General features: G+C 34.4%; 1 protein-coding gene across 1 annotated transcript in view; it reads left to right on the top strand.

Moving 5' to 3' along the window:
• Window positions 1-22,053, top strand: part of LRP1B (LDL receptor related protein 1B) — a 1,450,575-nt gene that overhangs the window by 691,977 nt on the left and 736,545 nt on the right. The window contains exons 8-11 of the mRNA XM_057306380.1: window positions 1,300-1,522; window positions 4,774-4,945; window positions 7,240-7,383; window positions 12,331-12,567. Coding sequence (XP_057162363.1) covers window positions 1,300-1,522; window positions 4,774-4,945; window positions 7,240-7,383; window positions 12,331-12,567 — 776 coding nt within the window. The remainder of the gene's footprint in view (window positions 1-1,299; window positions 1,523-4,773; window positions 4,946-7,239; window positions 7,384-12,330; window positions 12,568-22,053) is intronic.

The raw sequence follows: 22,053 nt of genomic DNA, 5'->3' as shown, positions 1-22,053 counted from the left end.
CACCATATGCCCTTTTATTTATTCTTTACTAGAATAAAAAAGCTCTTCACCTGAATAGAATGTTACCTGAAAAATAATTTTTAACTTATTGTGATAAATCGGTCTTTCAAGAACATTTAGGGAAATATCTTCTCAGAGTAATATCTGGCTTATACTGTTACAGAACAGTATGCATTAATGTTTAAAAATTACTCAAAACCTCCCGCAGGAGAAAGAGCTAAATTACAGTTTAAATAATACTTTTTAGCTTGAAATATACCCCATACTGTTAGATAATGCAAGGATGTTGAGAAAAGTAACTAAAAACTAATTCACCAAGTTTGTAAAATCAAATATTACATACTCTAGGTAATCTTGATATTGCTCAGTCACTGTAAATCTGATTATTCTTGAGATTGTATTTAAGTCAGGGTAAGATAGTCCTCTATTTACAAATGTAATTTAGTCTCCTGAGTAGGTAATCTTGTTAAAATATTGTCAGGTTAACTGAAATTGATTTGTGTTTACTAAACATAGTGAATACTAATCAAATATTAGACACTGAGGTGTTGGAGGTATTTCAACCTTTGATAGACACCATTAGTGCTTCAAGGAAGGACTATTATTTTTTGTCTTGGAGGTCAACATTGCTTTTTAGACTGTTCTTTCAAATAAAGAGAAAATGAGGAGAAATGGCCTTTATTTGCTTTATGAAATTTTGTGATTTGGGAATATTTGGGAGAATTTGGGATTGGTTTTGGGGGGATTATTTATGTTTTATTTCCATCGCTACAAATACTACATTTGCTTTTCCATCTGCTTAATTCCATTCCAGGTTTGCTATTCTCTACCACTCATAGCATCATTGAGCTCCACATAATAGCTTTTATAGGAGACAGACATTACTAGGCAATTTGAAAAGCAGGTTGAAGATAAAGCCTGATAGCTCACGTGCCCTGGCCTGGTGACTTGGCTCACTTCCGAAGCTTATACCAAATGGGCTGCATGCGTTCCTGTGGTGTCTGTGTATTGGTTCTATGAAGCTTAAAGAAACATTTCCCCTAATACAATAATAAACCCACCATAATCATTCGTTTTGGGGAAATTTTACAGTTGTTGGTTAACCTGCTCCCTTATGCCCTGCAATATTCATTAGCAGATTTCTCTGTTTATGAGTGATATTATATGGAAATGGTTATGGGAAGCTAACAGATGTAACCACTGAAATAAATTAGAAGGAAAAGTTCTGTTTTTTACAGATGGTTCTATTGAATATGCTCCCCCCCCCCTCCACTTTAACATTTAGTTTTCTTTCAACAGAAAACTTTTCTTTACTGACTACGGGAATGTGGCCAAAGTGGAGCGATGTGACATGGATGGGCTGAACAGAACAAGGATAATTGATTCAAAGACAGAGCAGCCAGCTGCACTGGCACTAGACCTAGTCAACAAATTGGTTTACTGGGTAGATCTTTACTTGGACTATGTGGAAGTAGTGGACTATCAAGGAAAAAACAGACATACTATCATTCAAGGCAGACAAGTAAGTACAATTCTGTTAGAAAATGCAGCTAAGGTAATAAAATGAATGGTATCATACTAGGAAGAAGACCCAAAATTTGAATTGCAATGTTGAAAATTTCTTATGAAGTCAAGCTGCAAAGGGTCATAAAAATTGTGATGTATTTCCTATGTGGGAGAATGTTCTTTTCACAGTGTGTTCCATAATATCAAAGATGCTTCTGACTTCCTCCTTTGCTCTATTAAAAGAAAGCACGCAAAACAAAAGCCAACAAAAATAAAACAAAAACAATAAGCAAAAATGCCACACTAGTACGAAAGGAATTAAACTAGGACAGATGTTTTACCTATTAAAAGTAAAACTTACTAAAAACTAATTTAAATAGTTTATTTATAAGGAGCTAGACTGTCATCTATCCCCTGTGGCCTTGGAGATATTTTGCTAACAAAAGCAAATGCCTGCTCACAAAAATATTTTTATTATTTTCAAAGGTTGGACTAAATTTTGCCTTCTGATGTATTCAAATACTTCCTAGAATGAGACTTCTGTGGAAATCACGGAGGTCAAGAACTTTCCCATCTGTATGGTTTTACCCTTGCTGAATTACAAGGTTTTGCAGATAACACTCAGTGGACATTTAAAGGAGATCTCTAAGTAGAAATAAGCTTATTCGCTAGTGCACTTCCTCAAATTCAATTTTACCTCAGTGATTGCACTAATTTCTTGTGAGATTCTTATTCTGTGGAGCCGAAATACATGAATCCCTTTTCTATCTTTTGCAATCCAAGACAAAAACATTCTGTAATGATTCCTTAAGGATACCTTTCCTTCCTAATCAGTTTTTAGCAATGAATTTATTTTTCCTTCCTTGACAGACAAACAAATGCACTAATTTGTGAGGTTAAAAAAAAAAAGTGTCCAGTATTAGAGAAGAGGCCAGTTATTTCTTTCATACTTTTGCCTGTCCTAAAAAAAACTTGATTTCTTTGGAAAGCCTTAGTTATGACTTTTAGAGGATCTAATTTCTAAAATGATTATGATGGGTCATCTTTTTACCTATATATAATTAAATTTTTAAACCTTGAAACAAGGATAAGAAGTACAAGTGATTTTCCTCATAATTACCTTTAAAAAGTTTTCTGATGTCTGGTTTTTAATTATTCATTTTTTTCCATTTCTATTTCCTGTGCTTTTTCTGATTCCCTAAACATATGCTTATTCTGCCACTGAATCTTCCAACATAGATACATTTTTCTAAATATTTGGGCTGTAGGCAGAATGGTCTAGCCACCACTCTAAGCTCCTCCCACCTGTGTGGGGAGTAGCAGAGCAGGCAACAGTGTACTTACTTTATGGGAAACAGGCTCTTCTGAAGGAAGGAACAAGGACATTGAGTACAATTTCATCTTTACTATGTGAACATTTTCTACCCTGCCCAATTGTCCCCTCTTTGGCTATGCTTTGTCTCTTGGGTGGGATGACAGTTATGTAAAGAACAATATAAGTATGCCACAACCACACGCTTCCAGATGAATGGCTCCAAACTTCGGGCAAAACATGCATGAGACTAATGGCAATGGAAAAATTGAATTTACTTGCAATTTTTATAGGAAAAAAATATTGCTCAAGTCAAATTTGGACTTAGATTTATCTAGGGAATTATGATATCAGCTTATGTGGAAATATTAGTAAATAAACACATGACACCCCCACCCCTTCTTTCTGGCACATATGCCTGTGCACGTGTGTCTACACACGATTACACCTATACACACATATACACACACACATACACACACACACACACACACACACACACACACACACACACTGGGGAATGACCCTTACAAGGGAAAACATTCTTTGGACTTTAACGTGGAATGATTTTCCTCATTAACTCTTATCTTACATTTCTCAGTTGGTGAAGTGTCTCCTTTTGGCTCAGGTCATGATCAGGGTCCTGGGATGAGCCCCCAGTCTGGCTCCTTGCTTAGTGGGAGTCTGCTTCACTCTCTCCCTCTGCTCCTGCCCCTGCTCATGCTTTCTCTCTCTCAAATAAATAAAATCTTTAAAAAAATAAATTTTTACAGTCAAACCATACAACTTTTTCAAATTCTGTTAACTACAAATCTATACTAAAAGTGCCATATAATGCCGAAGAATTGTGACAGATTTTTTCAACAGAATCTCTACAGCAAATCAAATCAGAGCCCCACCCTACCTTGATACAGAACTGTTTTAGATTAACTATAATAGTAGTACTCAAAAGCATTGTGCTTAGCACATAGGCATTTGTATGAGAAAATCAGTAAACTCATTCTTCCTCAGCTTTACTAGAAGCCTGCCATGACTGCAAGATGTCCATTCCTCCACTCAATTCCCAGGACCTCTGCGAAGGAGAGTTATGTTGTTCAAGTGTCATTAGTTCCATTTCCTTACGAATAGGCTTTAGAAACATATATGATTTCTGAGTGAAGTGCTGCCTTTTTTTTTTTTTTAAACAATCATTCCAAATATGTAGTTTCCTTATTTATTGTGTTCCATGCTGGGACAAGTATTCATCTAAATGTAACTTGTGGCTTAAAAAAAGGGATTTAAAGGGGCGCCTGCGTGGCTCAGTCGTTAAGCGTCTGCCTTTGGCTCAGGGAGTGATCCCCGCTTTCTGGGATCGAGCCCCGCATCAGGCTTCTCTGCTGGGAGGCTGCTTCTTCCTCTCCCACTCCCCCTGCTTGTGTTCCTCTGCTTCTGGCTGTCTCTCTGTCAAATAAAATCTTAAAAAAAAAAGGGATTTAAAAAGATATATATGGGATTTTGAACTTACAAAATAAATTTTCAAAGGTTCTCATCAGTTCTTACACAGCCAGAGCTATATTTTTTTTAGATTCTGTATCTCTTGACTATATGAACAAGCAGCCCATGAAAACATCTCAAATTTTATGTAACGGTGCCACAAGCATCTTATTGAATATACGTGGAAGTTTTGTTCTCACTTGCCTCTGAAAAGTAGCTACTGAACATGTTTTCTTAATGAATCACGAATAAAATTCTCCATACATTTGGAACTGCTTTATCTACTACTGCATAATGTTTTCTTCTCAGAGAGAAAATTTAAATTAGTGAAATGTTTAATTCTCTGAGAGCAAATAAGTGATAATATGTGTGTGACTCTCCCACTATGGGAATTTTCCACAGTAGTAAACAGCAATCAGTTTTTCTTTCAAGTTGAAAGCAGCATCATTAAAAATCATAGTTATTTTTGCCCCTCCATATAGGTCAGACATCTTTATGGTATAACTGTGTTTGAAGACTATTTGTATGCAACCAGTTCTGATAACTTCAATATCATAAGGATAAACCGATTTAATGGCACTGATATTCACTCATTAATTAAAATGGAAAATGCTCGAGGAATCCGAATTTATCAAAAAAGAACTCAACCAACAGGTAAGACACAGGACTTCTTCATTGCCTTTATAATGGTGGGTTGAATGAGGATATGGTCCTTGTGCTTTGTATGGAGTTAAAGTGGGTGAGTCATAAATTCTCTGTTTGATAGCAAAAGTGTACACGTCTGCTTGATAAAATGGAAGAGCACTCCCTGCACAAGTCTAAATGATGAATTGTTCAGTTCCTAGTGAATTGTTTCTACAACCATAGAATTGAAATGATGGCTAGATTTGGATTCAGGAAAGAGCTTTCAATCATGATATGTGTAGACAGGAAACCCAGATGCTAAGATGCTAAGGTTTCTTTTTTTTTTTTTTTTTTTTGGTATCATTTGGGGAGACATTTCAAATCAGGTGACTCTCTTAATGGTATTTATCCAGTTTTTATTGTAGTCATTCCAGTCTCTTAACTTAGCCCAATTATTCTTTAATATGAGTTAATTAAAAAGTAACTTTTAGTGAGAAGGCTATAATGTTTCTAAGTATTTCTTAAAAACACAAACTAGTTATTTTTGCATAGTAGGTTAGTGATGCTTGTTCATCAATACAATTTACATTCAATTATATATAGAATAATGTAACATACAAGAACAATCAATCCCAAATTCTCATCCTCTTTTCGTGCTTCAAATTGAAACTAATTTAGAATTACCTAAATATTAACATAGATTTAGTTGAGACAACGTATTGTCACAAATCTGTTTACAGTAAATTTAAATTTGGAATCCTGTGAATAACCTTATTAGAGTTTGGTGTTAGGATTTATTTATTTGCCAATTATTCATTGACCGTTTACTGTGTGCCAGGAACTACTGTATAGACATTATTTTATAGACACAGCAGTGAATAAAACAACCAAAAACTCTTGCCTATATGAGATTTGCATCCTAGTAGAGAAAAAATAATTTTAAAATGACCAAGTAAATTATTATTATATTATAAGATTATGAGTGCTATAGAGAAAAATAAAGCAGGTAGGAAGTCTCAGGGATGGGGGTGATTTGCAATTTTATATTGAATGGTCAGAGGAAGTTCCATGGAAATAATGAAACTAAATGAAGACAAGATAATTGAGGAAGTGAGGCAGAGACATAGCACGTAGGGAGATGAGCAAACGCAAAGACCATGAGGAAGAACATGTTTAGATTTTTCAAGCAACAGCAAGAGACCTATGTGTCTAAAGCAGACTGAAAAAGGAAAAAAGAGGTAGAAGATGAGGTTGGAGAAATGAAGGAGGACCATAATAACTAGGGCCCTATTGATAATTATAAAGCCTTTTCCTTATACTTCTATTGAGATGAGGAGTCCTTAGGAAGCATTAAGCAGAGGAGTCTCATGATATGACTGACTTTTTAAAGGAATCAGTATGGCTACTGTGTTGACAATAGGCTGTGGGGGACAAGAGTGGGGGATAATCTTTTCATTTAGAAAATCAGGAATACAAAACAGACATGGCACAATTTTAAAAGCATAACCATTTATTATTAAAAGAACATTGCCACGTTATTTGTCACAATTTCAAGTGGTGATCAAAAAGAAATATAATTACGACAGTATATAAAATCTGACTGATATTATTCCTACCACAGCCTTTTTTTCTTTGACTCATCTTTTTCTCATTCTCTTCATACAATATTTTTCCTGTTCTTTTTTCCTTCTCTAACTTCTACACTCATGAAATGTCCTTCTATGTCTCAATTGTCACATGTAAACTGGCGTCCTCCTTTTGAAAATTACAGTCATGCACACACACACACGTACACACATTCATTTTGTTGTCAAGTTCTCAAAATGACAATGGACTCAAAACTGAAAAAAAATATGTCTCAGCACTTCTCAATAAAGATAGTTACTGAATCATATATCTTCTGGGTTAATTGCCCATATAATGGATTATTTCAAAAGAGATCCTTTCTGTGCTTAATTACCTAACCAGGTGTTTTTTTACAGTATCTTTTTACATTTGTAAGAAACATGTATTTTTAAAAAGAACAAGAAGCATGCATCAAGAAGAATCAGGTTACTTATTTTGCTTACAGGTAAACAGTTTAAATTAATATAAAAGCAGAATTGTCTTTTTAAACATATTCTTAGGAGGACTTCAGCAAATACCTACCTCTTTTTCTAGGAAGTTTAAACTCTTTTTCCAATTGATTATGGTAATAAATAGCTGGGTGTAGAGATTTTTGATAGGATTGCCTCTTCTTGCACTGCAAACGTTTCAACATACCAATGTACATAATTATCTTGTCTTTGGAGAATTTCAAGTGTGCTGTTTTTTATTTCTTGTAGTCAGAAGCCATGCATGTGAAGTGGATCCATATGGAATGCCAGGGGGATGCTCACACATCTGTCTGCTCAGCAGCAGTTACAAAACACGGACCTGTCGCTGCCGGACGGGCTTCAACTTGGGAAGTGATGGCAGGTCATGTAAAAGTATGTTGTTAAAATCAAACATTTTGCCAGCAGCTACTGCTTCAGAATAGTTTTTTTTTTCTATTAATTAGCGACATCAACATCAGCAATAACATAAGACTTCAACAGGTGAAATTTGCCTGCAAAATATACCAGCTATTTTTTCTCAGTATTCAGGTTTTTTTGTGTTTTGTTTTGTTTTGTTTTGTTTTGTTTTGTTTTGTTTTGTGATAATGTGAATGAAAAACTGAATCAGGCTATAGAGTCACTAAATTTATGAATCCCTGGGAAACATACTTTAGGCTGTTTTTAGGACGATCCTTTCCTTAATTCCTTAAAGAAGTTTTTTGGTCTAATGAGCCTGAATCATTGGTTGCCCATGCTTTCTCTTATCTGAACTAAGAAGCTCCTCCTAGTAGTAGGTGTGTTGTTTAGTCCAACAAAAATCCACATAAAGTCATGTTTCACCTTATCCAGCATCACTGGGGAGTGAAATTCATTTCAATATTTAATTTTCCAGGTAACTGGAGCTATACTAATTAAATATCAATCTCTTTAACAATTGTATTGAAAAGCTTTCTAACAGTTAGACATATCTTTGTTTTATTTTTGAAATATGCTGAGTAACTTAATTGTTCCTTATTTAAATACGCTAAAAAATAATTTTATACATGACTTTTGTAAACTTAGATTGTTGCCCCAAAATTAGTTAAATTAAGGTCTTTACTTGGGGTCTTCACAATCAAATATAGTAGAATGGTCCTTACAGAAATGATATCCATGTGGAGACTGCTGTCCTTTAAATGTCCCCCAATACCACAATTTTAAAAGTTACAATGGCTGCTTTTTATAGTGCCTATTGTGTCTCCATTTTGTTGTAGCAATGGCTTTTTATTTCTGTGTTTCCTCTCTGATCACTGTCTTGCATCTCTTCAACTTTCTTGTCATGTGCTTACTGAGAGCTATGACATTGATCACTAAAGTTGGTAAAATTTTAAGTCTAAATGGTGGCACAAATATTTTTAAATCAATAACCCAAGAAGCTCAGCTGTTATAAAATATATGTATTAGTATTTTGTTTTCATTTCTAACTGTATTAATGCTGGGTCTCATGTTCAAGAGATCCTGTGGATAACTGAGAGAAGCCTCAAGATGAGCGAAGTTGTGTGTGTGTGTGTGTGTGTGACCAGCCTTTAAATTGGTGTGGTTACCACTTGAAAAGAGATGGCATGTCATAAAAAATGCAACAGTACACATTTATACATACATATTTTCATTCATTCATGCATACATACATACATACATACATACACATGTTTGGGGGGAAACAGGATCACAGTTGCATAAGCTTCAATCACCCAATCAAGGTACATTTACATTAACAGAGATAATTCTAGCTCTTTTAATCAGAAAATATCAAATGTTAATAGATAGGTGCTTATGTAATCAGTGAAAAGCCTGAAGCAATAGCTTCTAGATTCAGTCCTCAGAACAGCCCTTAAAACCACCATTGAACTACCCTGGCTTAAAACTGGAAACCTGCCACACTCAGAAGCCTGGGCATCAGGAAGCCACAAATGCCAATGGTAACTTCAAAAACACACCATTTTAACTGATATCCGGGAATCTCCACAACTTGCGCCACAACTATTAGCTCCAGAAATATGTCACAACTGATAGTTCCCTACTGGCAAACAAAACAAAGCAAAACAAAACAACACCCTCTTCCTTGCCTCTTGATATACACAAAGGAAGAACACTAAAGTGGAAAATTCAGTTTCTTCTTTGGATGAATACCAAAGGAAGTAGCAAAAGGCAGCCTCATTTCCATATTCCCAAACTTGAGTTAGTGCATCGTATTGTAGGTACTTAAAACCAGGCCCATCACTCTATGAGTGTCTCTGAAATGTAGTTTTTAGTATCAATTGCCTATCATACAAGAGTACACACTAGAAGAAACTTTAATGTATCGAATGACTAAGATTGGTGAGTTAAGTAAACAATGGGAAAAATGGTTATTCCTATTTAAAGCATACACACACAGGGGCACCTCGGTGGTTCAGTCGGTTAAGCATTGGACTCTTGGTTTTGGCTCAGGTCATGAGCTCAGGGTTGTGAGACTCAGACCTGGTTGGGGCTCTGCAGTCAGCAGGGAGTCTGCTTGAGATTCTCACCCTCTACCCTCCTTCACCTCCCTGGCTCGTGCTCTCTAAATAAATAAATAAATATAAATTTTTAAAAACAATTAAAAAAATAAAGCATACACACGCACACACGCGCACACACACACACATTAAACCAGTGACTACCAGGTTTACCAATGAAAACATCAATTAAAAATAAACGTTAGCAAAATTGGGTATGATGAAACTAGTGTTCTTATTCATTAATAATAGAAGTGGAAATTGGTATCATTTTTGGAAAGACGTTTGATAAAATATGAAAAAAACAAACTGACCGTATCCTTTAAGAAATTTTTCCTCTTTTGGGGGAATGAAACATGAGTGACTATGGACTATGAGAAACAAACTAAGGACCTCAGAGGGGAGGGGGGTGGGGAATGGGATAGACCGGTGATGGGTAGTAAGGAGGGCACGTATTGCATGGTGCACTGGGTGTTATACACAACTAATGAATCATCGAGCCTTACATCGGAAACCGGGGATGTACTGTATGGTGACTAACATAATATAATAAAAAATCATTAAAAAAAAAAGAAATTTTTCCTCTTTTGACTGAAGAAATTCATTATAAATATATTTATAATAACAAAAACCCAGAAACAATCTAAATATCCAACAATAGGTAAGCAGCTGATTGCATCGTATTGCCTCTCTAGCAGGGAACACGATGCTGTCATTGAAAATAATGATTTTAAGACTTTAATGACAATAAAATATTATTTAAAAAATGAGGCACTAAAATGCATATATAGGATTCCTATTTTTATTTTTTATTTTATTTTTTAATAAGATTCCTATTTTTAAAAAAATTATGCTTATGCTTATAAAGTTGGTAGAAAATGTTAATTTTCAAATAAATCTACACTACTTTTAAATAATATGCAATATTATTTTTAAAAAATACTCTTGAAAGTAGGTGGACACTGAGAAGCTGTGAGGGCAATGAGGAAGAAGGATGTTAATATTCTTTACCAGTAATTCCATTTCTGGAAATGTATACTTAGAGATCATCTAAGAAAATGTGTAAAATGCTGGATTGAAGAAAAACATGGTTCCCCAGTATTATTATAATAATGAAAAGATAAAACCAACTGGGGAACAGTTTAATAAATTATCATATATTATACTGATCATACTGAAAGAATGAATGTAAGGCTTAAAATAATGGATCAACGTAGAACATAATTTTGATGCTAAGATTTAACAATAAAAGCAGAATATGAAATTGAATGTCCTCTTCATTATAAGTAATCACACTTTAGAAAAATAACTAAATAAATTAAATTTGAAATAGCTACATGAAAGAATACAATATAACAGTGAAAATAAGTTAACTATGGCTGCAACAACCATGGATGAATATTACAAACATTATAAGAATAAAATTCACAGAAGAATTCACACATGCAATTCAAACATGAAAAACAAACAATGTACTGTTGGGAAATACATGCAACACGTGTGATAAAACTTGACAAAATACATAATAAACAAAATAACAGGATATTGGACATCTTTAGGATGAAAGTGAAATAGGAAAAAAAGGAGTGAGGAATTGGTTTAGGGCACATGAATATCTTTCAGTGTTCTGGAAATATTTTTAAGATCTGTGCCAGGTGCGTGAAATTTGTTTTATTTTTCTTTATACATTAAAATATAATAAATACCAGTTTATATACACTTAATATTCAATAGCACGAATTTTAAAAGAAAGTGAAAGAAAGAAAATATGTAAATTGACAGTATTGTTTGTATTGAGGTATTGAGTTTATGAGTAATTACTTTTTCTTTCTCTTTTTTCTCCAAATTTTCTGTAGTTTAGTCATTTTACTTTGCTAAGAATCTCACTTATGGTACTGTTATCTGATTATAACTGAATCATTTGTATCCTCAGTTTTATTAAAATTCAATATGTTTTCCCTTTTATATAAAGTATTTTCTTCAAATTGTATAAACTAAACTAAGTCAGTTGCTCTAGAAATTGGATAGCCTGGCATGTTATTTCAATATGAAAGTTTGAAGGAGTCAATTCACTCTATAGAAAAAGCTACATTGATTCTAGCATTTTAACCTGGAAAATAGTTTTTTGTTTGGAGTTCTCATTTTTGCTTTTGTTTTGTTTTGCTTTTGACAAGGGCTGTGTTGTATTTCAGAGTTACTGGCAGACAGCATGAACCGCTAACATTCTAATTAAGATGTAAAGAAAAAAGTGATGCAATAACTGGAATTTTATTTCATTTCTTAAAAAAATAATTCACTTGTTTAGACCTTTGTAATATATTCTCATGCACGTTTGTGATACTGTGTGATTCTATTTGCTTGCCTTTGACAGCCTTAGATGCAAACTCCAAGGCGGGGTGTTTTAAATACTCTGAAGTTTTTAGCATTGTCAGACATAATGAATGCTATAGTTAGTATCTACAGAATGTGTTAGATAGATTGTAATGAATTGTAAAATTAAATGTGCCGGATGTTTTAATAAATGTCCATTTTACTGTTACCAGTTATCCAATGATCTGTCATGTTTTTGCTCTACAGACAGTTATAGACAAAAGAATAATTAACTAAATATAACCCATTCACGGAAGTAATTTCTGTTTTAATTAAAGTAATGCAATTAGCTGGCCTTCTTGCATCAAGATACATTTGGCATATTTTAGAGTTTAATTTTTGTTATTGAATTTAAAAAATGCTAATTGTGCCAGTTAATTAAACAGTGGCATTCTGCAGTGTAAAGAAGATTAGGCAGCCTCAGTTGTTTGTGTTTGTAATCTTTCTTCTGCAGGACCGAAGAACGAGTTGTTCCTCTTTTATGGGAAAGGACGCCCAGGAATTGTTCGAGGAATGGACTTGAATACCAAGATAGCTGATGAATACATGATCCCCATAGAGAATCTGGTAAACCCTCGTGCTTTAGATTTCCATGCAGAAACCAATTATATCTACTTTGCTGACACCACCAGTTTCCTAATTGGCCGGCAGAAGATAGATGGCACAGAGCGAGAAACCATCCTGAAAGATGGTAAGTGACAATACGTAATATTAACACCAAACTCCCCACAGATACAGCACTGTGAAAGGATAAATATGACATATGTCAAACTCTCTTCAACCAGAACCTAGGTACTTACTGTGATTTAAAAATAGTTGTTGATTTAATTTTCTTCAGTAACATTATTTCTACCTGTTTTTCACATACCAGCATATTAAAACCTCCATGATAAAATGGAACTTGGAATTGTCCACCATATTTTAAACATTACAGGAATTAGATAAAGCTACTTATTCACCTTCATGGAAAATGTAGATTTACAATTATGTGTTTATAGTGCTCTATGGCAGAACATAAGATTTAACAGGGCATTAGAGACTTGTGTAATATTTGATTCTTACTAGGATATTGTTCATGTCATTCAGGGTGCATTAAAAATATCAATGTCCCCATTGTCATTGCATTTCTTGCATATTGTTTCTTACTTGATAAATCATTAAAACTGACTTCTCTAGAGTTGCCCTTGAAATATCTGTATTCACAGAGAAACTTTGTTTATACCTAGTTTTATTGATAAATATTTATATGCAAGATTATATTTGCAAACATATATGCCTATACTTTATTAAAACAGTGTATCTTATAAATTTCATGGCTTAGGAACAACCAGTCAAGTAACAAAGTAATATAACTTTGGTGTAAGTAGAAAATATCTTTAATAATCAAGCAAACCAAATCTTTGACTACTAGTCATTCACCTTTAGACATGTTCAGTAATGATTCTGGACCTCAGTTTCCTCATGTAAGCAATCTGCTTACTTCTCAAATATTTTAAAAATCCTTGATTTAGGGAACATTGATTATATGTTTATTAGATGAAGAACACTGTGCTAGCTATCCTTAGGAGATAACAGGAATGTTAGAAAGCGGCTATTGCCTTCAAGGAGTTCATAATCTACCTTTGGAGAGAATATAAATGCACAAAATATGTAAATTTCTTTGCAGCATTTAATTTAATTAACAAGTTCAAAAATGGACCCAAAGAAATATGTGATTATTAGAGATGTCTTTATGTGAGTGTTCCTAGAGAACTTCATGTGCAGGAGGTGGTATTTGGGCTGGATTTTAAAGGAAGAATGTTAAAGGGGAGAGGAGGGTATTTCAGCCACCAGGAATTCTGTAGGGAAAAAAAAAAATCAAGTACTACATTAAGCAGACCAGTATGGGAGGTTTTGGTCGCAGGGTATAGGGTCAGAGGAGCAGTGGGAAGTGAGAGGTGATGAAAGACCCGAAATGTGAGGTGAAGGGGTTTGGAGGAAATCCTAAAGGGGTAAGAGGCAGGAAGGAACAAGTGGTAATGAGTGGTGGCCTCTCCTGACTTGGTGGGAACGGGGTAGCATAAGGAGATTATTCATTCAGTTCAGGCTTGCTTTAAATCAAACCTACACTTTCCACGAGTGACAAGCGAAGTGTTAAAATGAAAAATATCCCTGTTTGTTGTTGTTGTTGTTTATAGTTTACTGATTAAGGCAATATAAAGCCACCATGACTTTTTAGAGAGGCTAATTAGAGTTAAGATTTTTACCTTAAATTGGACGTGACAGAGATTATCTGCCTACTTTTTCTCTGTCATGTGACTTTCATGATAGAAAATGGACAATTTTAGGACAATAGACTTGCATATTCTCTATAAGCAGATACATTTGGATTGCTCTGATTTTGACCTAGAAATTTTCACGAAGGACTGAAATGTAACATAGAAGGTTCTTGGTTTCCTTTCAAGAAGTGCCAGTTCCTGTGCGGTGACTGAATGTTCCAGCTAGTAATCCTAACTCTGATAACAATATCTTATCAGTGACATTGGTGGGTCTTTGCATTTCACCACAGCAACAGAGATCAGCTCTCATAGCCGCTTGACTGCTGGGCACATCTGTGCAGTGTCGCTTTGGCAGTATGAAGGTTATGAGAACATTTTGTAGATTTCACACCTGAAATATACTTAACATTTGCTATTTCTATGCAAGGACAGCTTAATGGGTTTTTTTATTAATCTTTTTCTTACCAGGAGGAAAGAAGGAGAATAATAATAGACATTATGATATAAGATTAACATGTCAAAACAGAAGTTATATTTGGCAAATGACAACTTACCATTCTTGAAATCAGAAAAAAATTAAATTCTTTGTGTGTTCACTAATTTAGCTACAACATCCACCATCCAACCTGAAGACTGAGAGGCAATGCTCGTTTTGACAAATTATTTTGTAAGCTTGGTAGAAATTCTGAGTCTTAGATAAATTTGTACAGTTTGAAGTACAAGGCTATAAAGAGTTTGCTGTTTGTAAATAAAACATTAATATCTTGGACATCTTTTATGTAAGCTTAGATCCTTTCTATAAAGAAAGAAAAACACCAACAGCATTTCTAAAAAGGCCCATCTCTATTCATTCTTTGATTTTTTTTTTTTCTCTCAGAGGTTTATGGAAAACTTCCTAAGGGTGGTATATCCTTTAGTCTGTAGAATCTTATGGGCTAAAACGGTAGTTAAATAAAAGATAAAGGAAAATTGTCCCTTTGAGATACTTATATCTATCTCAATAAATACTGCAAGTATCTATGAAATGAAGACATATTAGTGATTTAATGAAAATAGACTTCTATAAAGACAAAGCATTTACTAATATGTAAGCTTTTTTTCAATCTGTAAGTTTTTTATTCTCCAGAATTCTTCCCATAATTTTTGTAAAATGTATATTGTAAAATTTATATTTGTCCAGTTAATAAATAAATTCTACAAATGCCTTCACTGGTCCAGGTGCTATTGTAAGTGATGGGAATGCTGCAGTAAACAGAATAAAGCTTTATATTTGGTTTGTATCTAAATAATGGGAGGCAGATAATAAACAAACACATATATGAACAAGATAATGATAACTGCTGTAGCAAAAATAAAGTAGGATACTGTGGTAAAAAGTAAAAGGTGTTATCAACAGGAGGCAAAATTAGACGAAGTGGTCAGGGAATTTAAAGTAGCCATTCTTGCCAGGTATAATTGTTACACTATTAGAAGAAGATAGATGCTCTTTATAAGATCAAATTCACTTTTATCTTCTTGGGTGTCTTGTCCAAGATTCATTTTTCATTGCAGTATGAATTATAATTTTCAGCAGAAAGGGAAAAAATATAAAGATGATAACTTACTATTCAATTTATTACTGTATGCATTCTGTTAATGCAGTACTTGTTTCTAAACTGTATAAATTAGTTCTACTGGGATACATATATCCAAATCGGAAGCATGTTAAAACAATCTTTCATTTTGTTCCATATCTTTAAAGTATTAAAAAAAAACACTCAAAGCATTTTTCCTGAGTTTGAAGGTTATTAATGCCTGCAGCTATAACAGAAAAACTGTGTTTTCAATAGCTCCCATAATTAAACTCGAGATTTGAGGTCACCAACTTTGTGGTAATTTGTTACAAAAGCCACAGGAACTAACAGAAGGCCCGTGCTCTTAAACACTTTATATACTGATCTTACCTATATTTTTTGTGGTGGGTTCTATTTGATTGAGATCTGGAGTGGGTACACGTTTCCACACCTCAGACTCCTCCCTTACCTAAAGGTATTTACAAGAGCCATGAATTTGGAGAACAATGAATAGCTTTGGGCAGGATGCAACATAGGATCTATTTTCTGATATTATGAATAGAAGTGTAGCCAAGAGGAAGGGGAAGGAGTCTTTCTGAGGAGAACATATATTCTCCAGATGACATGTTTGAAGATATTCTGTTGACATACTATGTAAGGGTAGTGCCTTATTGCTTGTCCAGCATGTGAAAGATCAAGCCCTTTTCTTCAGCTCGTCCCATCCCCAGCATCTCTGTAATCCCTCCATGGATTTTAGAATCCAACATTTCCTCCAATTTGTTGGTTTGAAATGTATGACATTATACCTGGGACATGAATTATTATTCATCATTGTAATACTTTGAACCCTCACTATCACCACCACTACCACAACCCACCCACACCCTCCCATCCCCCCAGATATGACTACCAACTTAGAACCCACTTCAGAACTCTAGAAATATTTCCAGGCTCTTACTCTAACTGATCCTAGGGTGGCTACTTATAACAGATTACAGGATTTGATCTGTTCCCAAATGACACCAATGTTAGAGTACAATTATCATTTTCTAGAGATCATGATTTGATCTTGGATATCAATGATCTCACCATTGTATAACCCTCTAGGAATGTCTATTGTGTTATAAAGATCCGGTTTGCTGTGTGTGGGTTTATTTTATTTTTATTTTTATTCCACGTAGTTAACATACAGTATTGTATTAGTCTCAGGTGTACAATATAGCAATTTAACAATTCCATATATTACTCCATGCTCATCAAGATAAGTGTACTTTTAATCCCCTTTACCTATTTCATGCATACTCCTACCTACCTCTTCTCTGGTAACCCTCTGTTTGTTCCCTATAGTTAAGAGTCTATTTTTTGTTCTGTCTCTCTCTTTTTTTGTTGTTGATTTGTTTTATTTCTTTAATTCCATGTATGAGTGAAATTATATGGTACTTGTCTCTCTGACTGGCTTATTTCACTTAGCATTATACCCTCTAGGTCCATCCATGTCACTGCAAATAGCAAGATTTCATTCTTTTTTATATCTGAATTATATTCTAGTGTGTGTGTGTTTGTATACTGCACGTTGTTTATGCATTCATCCATCAGTGGACACTTAGGCTGCTTTCATAATCTGGCTATTGTAAATAATGGTGCAATAAACGTAAGGGTGCATATATCCCTTCAAATTATGTTTTTTTTTTTTTATTTTTTGGGTAAATATCCAGTAGTATGATTACTGAATCATACATGGTAGTCCTATTTCTAATTTTTGAGGAACCTCCATACTGTCTTCCATACTGGCTGCACCAGTTTGCATCGACAAAGCATGAGGGTTCCTTTTTCTCCATATCCCTGCAAATACTTGTTTCTTGAGCTTTTGATTTTAGCTATTCTGACAGGTGTAAGGTGATATCTCATTGTGGTTTTGATTTGTATTTCCCCAATAATGAGTACTATTGAGCATCTTTTCCTGTGTCTGTTGGCCATCGGTATGTCTTCTTTGAAGAAATGCCTGTTCATGTCTTCTGTGCATTTTTTAATTGGATTATTTATGTTTTGGGTGTTGAGTTGTTTAAGTTCTTTATATATTTTGGATACTAACCCCTTACCAGATGTCATTTGAAAATATCTTCTCTTATTTAGTAGGTTGTCTTTTAGTTTTGTTGGTTGTTTCCTTTGTTGTGCAGAAGTTTTTGTTTTTTTTAATTTTAATGTAGTCCCCATAGTTTGTATTTACTTTTGTTTCCCTTGCCTCAGGAGACTTATCTAGAAAGATGTTACAGCCAATGTCAGAGAAATTACTGACTGTGCTCTCTTCTAGGATTTTTCGATTTCAGGTCTCACTTTTAGGTCTTTCATCCATTATGAGTTTATTTTTGTATATGGTGTAAGAAAGTGGTCCAGTCTAATTCTTTTGCGTGTAGCTGTCCGGTTTTCCTAGCACCATTTGTTGAAGAGACTGTCTTTTTCCCAGCATATTGTTGCCTCCTCTGTTGACAATTAATTGACTATGTAATTGTAGGTTTATTTCTAGGCTTTCTATTCTGTTGGTCTGTGTGGCTATTTTTGTGCCAGTACTGTATTGTTTTATCACAATTTTGTATAACTTGTATAACGTGTATAACTTTTGTATAACTTGAAGTTTGAAATTGTGATACATCCAGTTTTGTTTTTCTTTTTCAAGGTTGCTTTGGCTACTCAGAGTCTTTTGTGGTTCCATACAAATTTTAGGATTGTTTGTTCTAGCTCTGTGAAAAATGATGTCAGTATTTTGGTAGGGATTGCATTAAATCTTTAGATTGCTTTGGGTAATATAAACATTTTAATAATATTTGTTCTTGCAGTCCATGAGCATGGAATATCTTTCCATTTGTTTGTGTCATCTTGAATTTCTTTCATCAGTGTTTTACAGTTTTCAGAGTCAGGTCTTTCACTCTTTAGTTAAGTTTATTCCTAGGTATTTTATCTTTTTGTTGCAATTGTAGATGGGATTGTTTTCTTCATTTCTCTTTCTGCTGCTTCATTATTAGTGTATAGAAATGCAATGGATTTCTGTACATTTATTTTATATACTGCAACCTTACTGAATTCATTTATCAATTCTGGTAGTTTTTTGGTGGAGTCTTTAGGGTTTTCTATATATAGTATCATGTCATCTGCAAATAGTGAAAGTTTTACTTCTTCCTTCCCAATTTGGATGCCTTTTCTTTGTTTTTTTTTTTTTTTTTAAGATATTATCTATCTATCTATCTATCTATCTATCTATCTATCTATCATCTATCTATTTGAATGAAAGTGAGAGTGAGAGAGCACAAGCTGGGGGAGCGACAGAGAGAGAGGGAAAAGTAGGCTCCTCGCTGAGCAGGGAGCCTGATGTGGGGCTTGATCCCAGGACCCTGGGATCACGACCTGAGCCAAAGGCAAATACTTAACTGACTGAACCACCACATGCCCATGGATGCCTTCTCTTTCTTTTTGTTGTCTGATTGCTGTAGCTAGAAGTTCCAGCATTATGTTGAATAACAGTAGTGAGAATGAACATCCTTGTCTTGTTTCTGACCTTAGGGGAAGAGCTCACCCTTTGTTCTTGGTTGTCAATGAACTTCAATATTAACTCTCTAGTAATTTCTAGTCATAAAGAGCCAGTTATACAATGATGAAACAAACATGTTGTGATATCACTAATGAATTATGTTAGGAAGTCCCCCATGAACTTTAATTAGTGAGCAAGCTTTGCAAAACATTTTAAAATTAATAAACTTTTACTCTTTGCTATTAGATTACAGGTGCACATCAATCTCATTTTTCTGACATTAATTCTTAAAGGAAAAGCTCTGAGACTCTGAGAGGTATAGACTTTGACCAACCAATAAAGAAAATAATGAATACATTTATCAGTCATGAGACATTCCCTAATTAAAACTTTAAGAAGAGATTTGTGAGCATTTGCAATTCCTGAGAATCTAATGGATATTGTCCTACCAAGTAGCAAGGTTATAGCCTTTTTGCACGTACTGACTCCCACTGACTATCAATAAGATGATTTTTCCAGAATTCACTGGAGATTTGAGTCCTCAAATATGGGTTCAGTTTCATTGTTAATTTGCAAATATATATTTCTCATATTTTTTTATGTTTCTTATGAAGTATATGAGATATTTGAAAAAAAAACCTCTAAGCCAATATACATGTCTTTTTGTCTGAAAAGTTGACATGACTAGAAGAAGCTTGAAATCTGGATTCTAAAATATAGTGTCATGAAAAATGGAATTGGTCATGTGGCTAATGAATTTGGGGAAACATAGAGAAGATATCTTTCCCTTTATTTGTTTCCACACAGCATAGGCATATATACCAGGCATAAGCATGGACAAATATATGCTTTTTGTACTACAAATGTATGCATACAACATACTACAAATACGTGGATATACACATCAGCTGAGAGTAGCTCTAGAAAATTCTACAAAAAGTCTTTTAACTTATTAATGCTAAATTGCTGGTAAGGTCAAAAGAGAGAATGTGAAAATACTGGGTAATCTTCAAAGTACCATTAGAGTATTATTACAAATATAACCATTATATTAATAGATATTCTGATCAGTATAATTTTTTGCACATTTTAAATAAATTACTAGTTTTCAGTATAAATTAAAATGAAAGAAATGCATTCTACCCAGTTCCTTCATTATTCTTAGTATTATGTGATTTTTATTTGTGACTTAAGAAATCATTTGGGAATCCTTTATTAACCCAGGACTACTATTCTAAACATTGACTATAAGTGTACTATTGTTTAGGTTAATACAAGTTTCTGATTAAAAAACAAGTTTGATAAATTGTTCTTGGCTGACATGACTGTGGGGGTCCTACAGTAGGAAATAGTAGCTCAAATTGTGGGGCCAGATAATATCTACAATGCAAGCTGAGCAACTAGCCATTTTGAGAGGATTTTAGGAGTGTAGTAAGTCATCATATGTGTAACAAATACATAAAAAATGTGACCTATCTAAAGCATAACTTTTTTTTTGTCTCCCATTTGGTTTTGAAAATTTATTTTGTAAACTCTCTTCTAGCAAAACTTTTTACAGCAAAACTTGATCAAATCGCAATCCTTTCTGCTCACAAGGCAACTGACAGACTTGTCAGTCACTTTAAATCAGAAACAGAGCATCAGTTTGGTAATTAGAATGCCTAATCCAGTCCACTATATGTACATGTATATCACTATTCTAAATTCAATATATCATCCACTCTTCCCTGCTTATCATTTGTGTTGTCTTTTGGCTAGAAGCCTGCAAAAGGAAAGGAGGACATACTTGGTTCCTTGTCCTTCACTGCCCTGCATTTATTTTTCCTGCCACCCTTCCCAGCTTGCTAGTCAGTTACCAGTGCTCACTCACTTCTCAACATTGGTGCGAACTGATGAGAGGGGTATGAGTGGTTGGGAGTGATAAGGAGATAGCAAGGGTCTTATTTGAACTGTAAACTGGCCTCTCTCTGAGCATGATGGATCTTTAAAATTTACAGCCTTGACAGATTTGGGTATGTGTGTGTCGTTATGTCTGTGTGTGTGCATGTGCAAGTTTTTGGAGGTTTTTCTGTTGGATTTCACTGATTTCATTTCCCTTGGTCAAAGTGTATGAAACTCTATGCTTGTGACTTAGCATCCCTGAATATCCAGTTCATGCCCATCCTGCTATTGTTTGAGTCCTTATACCCAACTGGGCAACTTTGTACTCAACCAGAGACATTCCTACGCCAGCATTCTCTCCTGTGGGGTCTACAGAATAATTTGAAAACCTTCTGCCCTAATAAACTCTGGGAGTACAGATACAGTGCAAATCAACCACTATTACTCTGCTGCCAGAGTTCATCTTAGCTTTTTCGTATGTGAGACTTTTTAGGCATTAGTGCATTTGGGAAAAGCAACTGTTGAGAGCTCAGTTCAAAGATCTTTCAGAAGTCCCATGGAAGCTCCATCACTAGACTTGAGGTGAAGGACATTTCTCCAATGTCTCCTTTTTTTTTTTTTTTTTTTAATATGTTAGTCACCATACAGTACGTCATTAGTTTTTGATGTAGTGTTCCACGATTCATTGTCTCCTTCTTATTACCTTGGGAGATTGAAGGGCAGCGACTACAGACTTAGAGAACAGGAACATCTCCAAAGTTCTCTTCTCTTCATATTCTCTTCCCTTTACACCAATGATCCTATTGAGGCATCCAAGAGTTGTAGAAACAATTCTGGTCTAGTTCATTGTAAAATATGAGAATTTTTTTCCCCTCACACTCATTTTGATATTTTTTTTCATCATTTTGGCTCACAATCCAAGCTTTAATTTTAACATTCCATTATGAATGTCACAGTGAGTT

This window comes from Ursus arctos, unplaced genomic scaffold (assembly GCF_023065955.2).
Source record: "Ursus arctos isolate Adak ecotype North America unplaced genomic scaffold, UrsArc2.0 scaffold_1, whole genome shotgun sequence".
Classification (NCBI taxonomy): domain Eukaryota; kingdom Metazoa; phylum Chordata; class Mammalia; order Carnivora; family Ursidae; genus Ursus; species Ursus arctos.
This window is presented reverse-complemented; position numbering and strand designations above follow the sequence as displayed.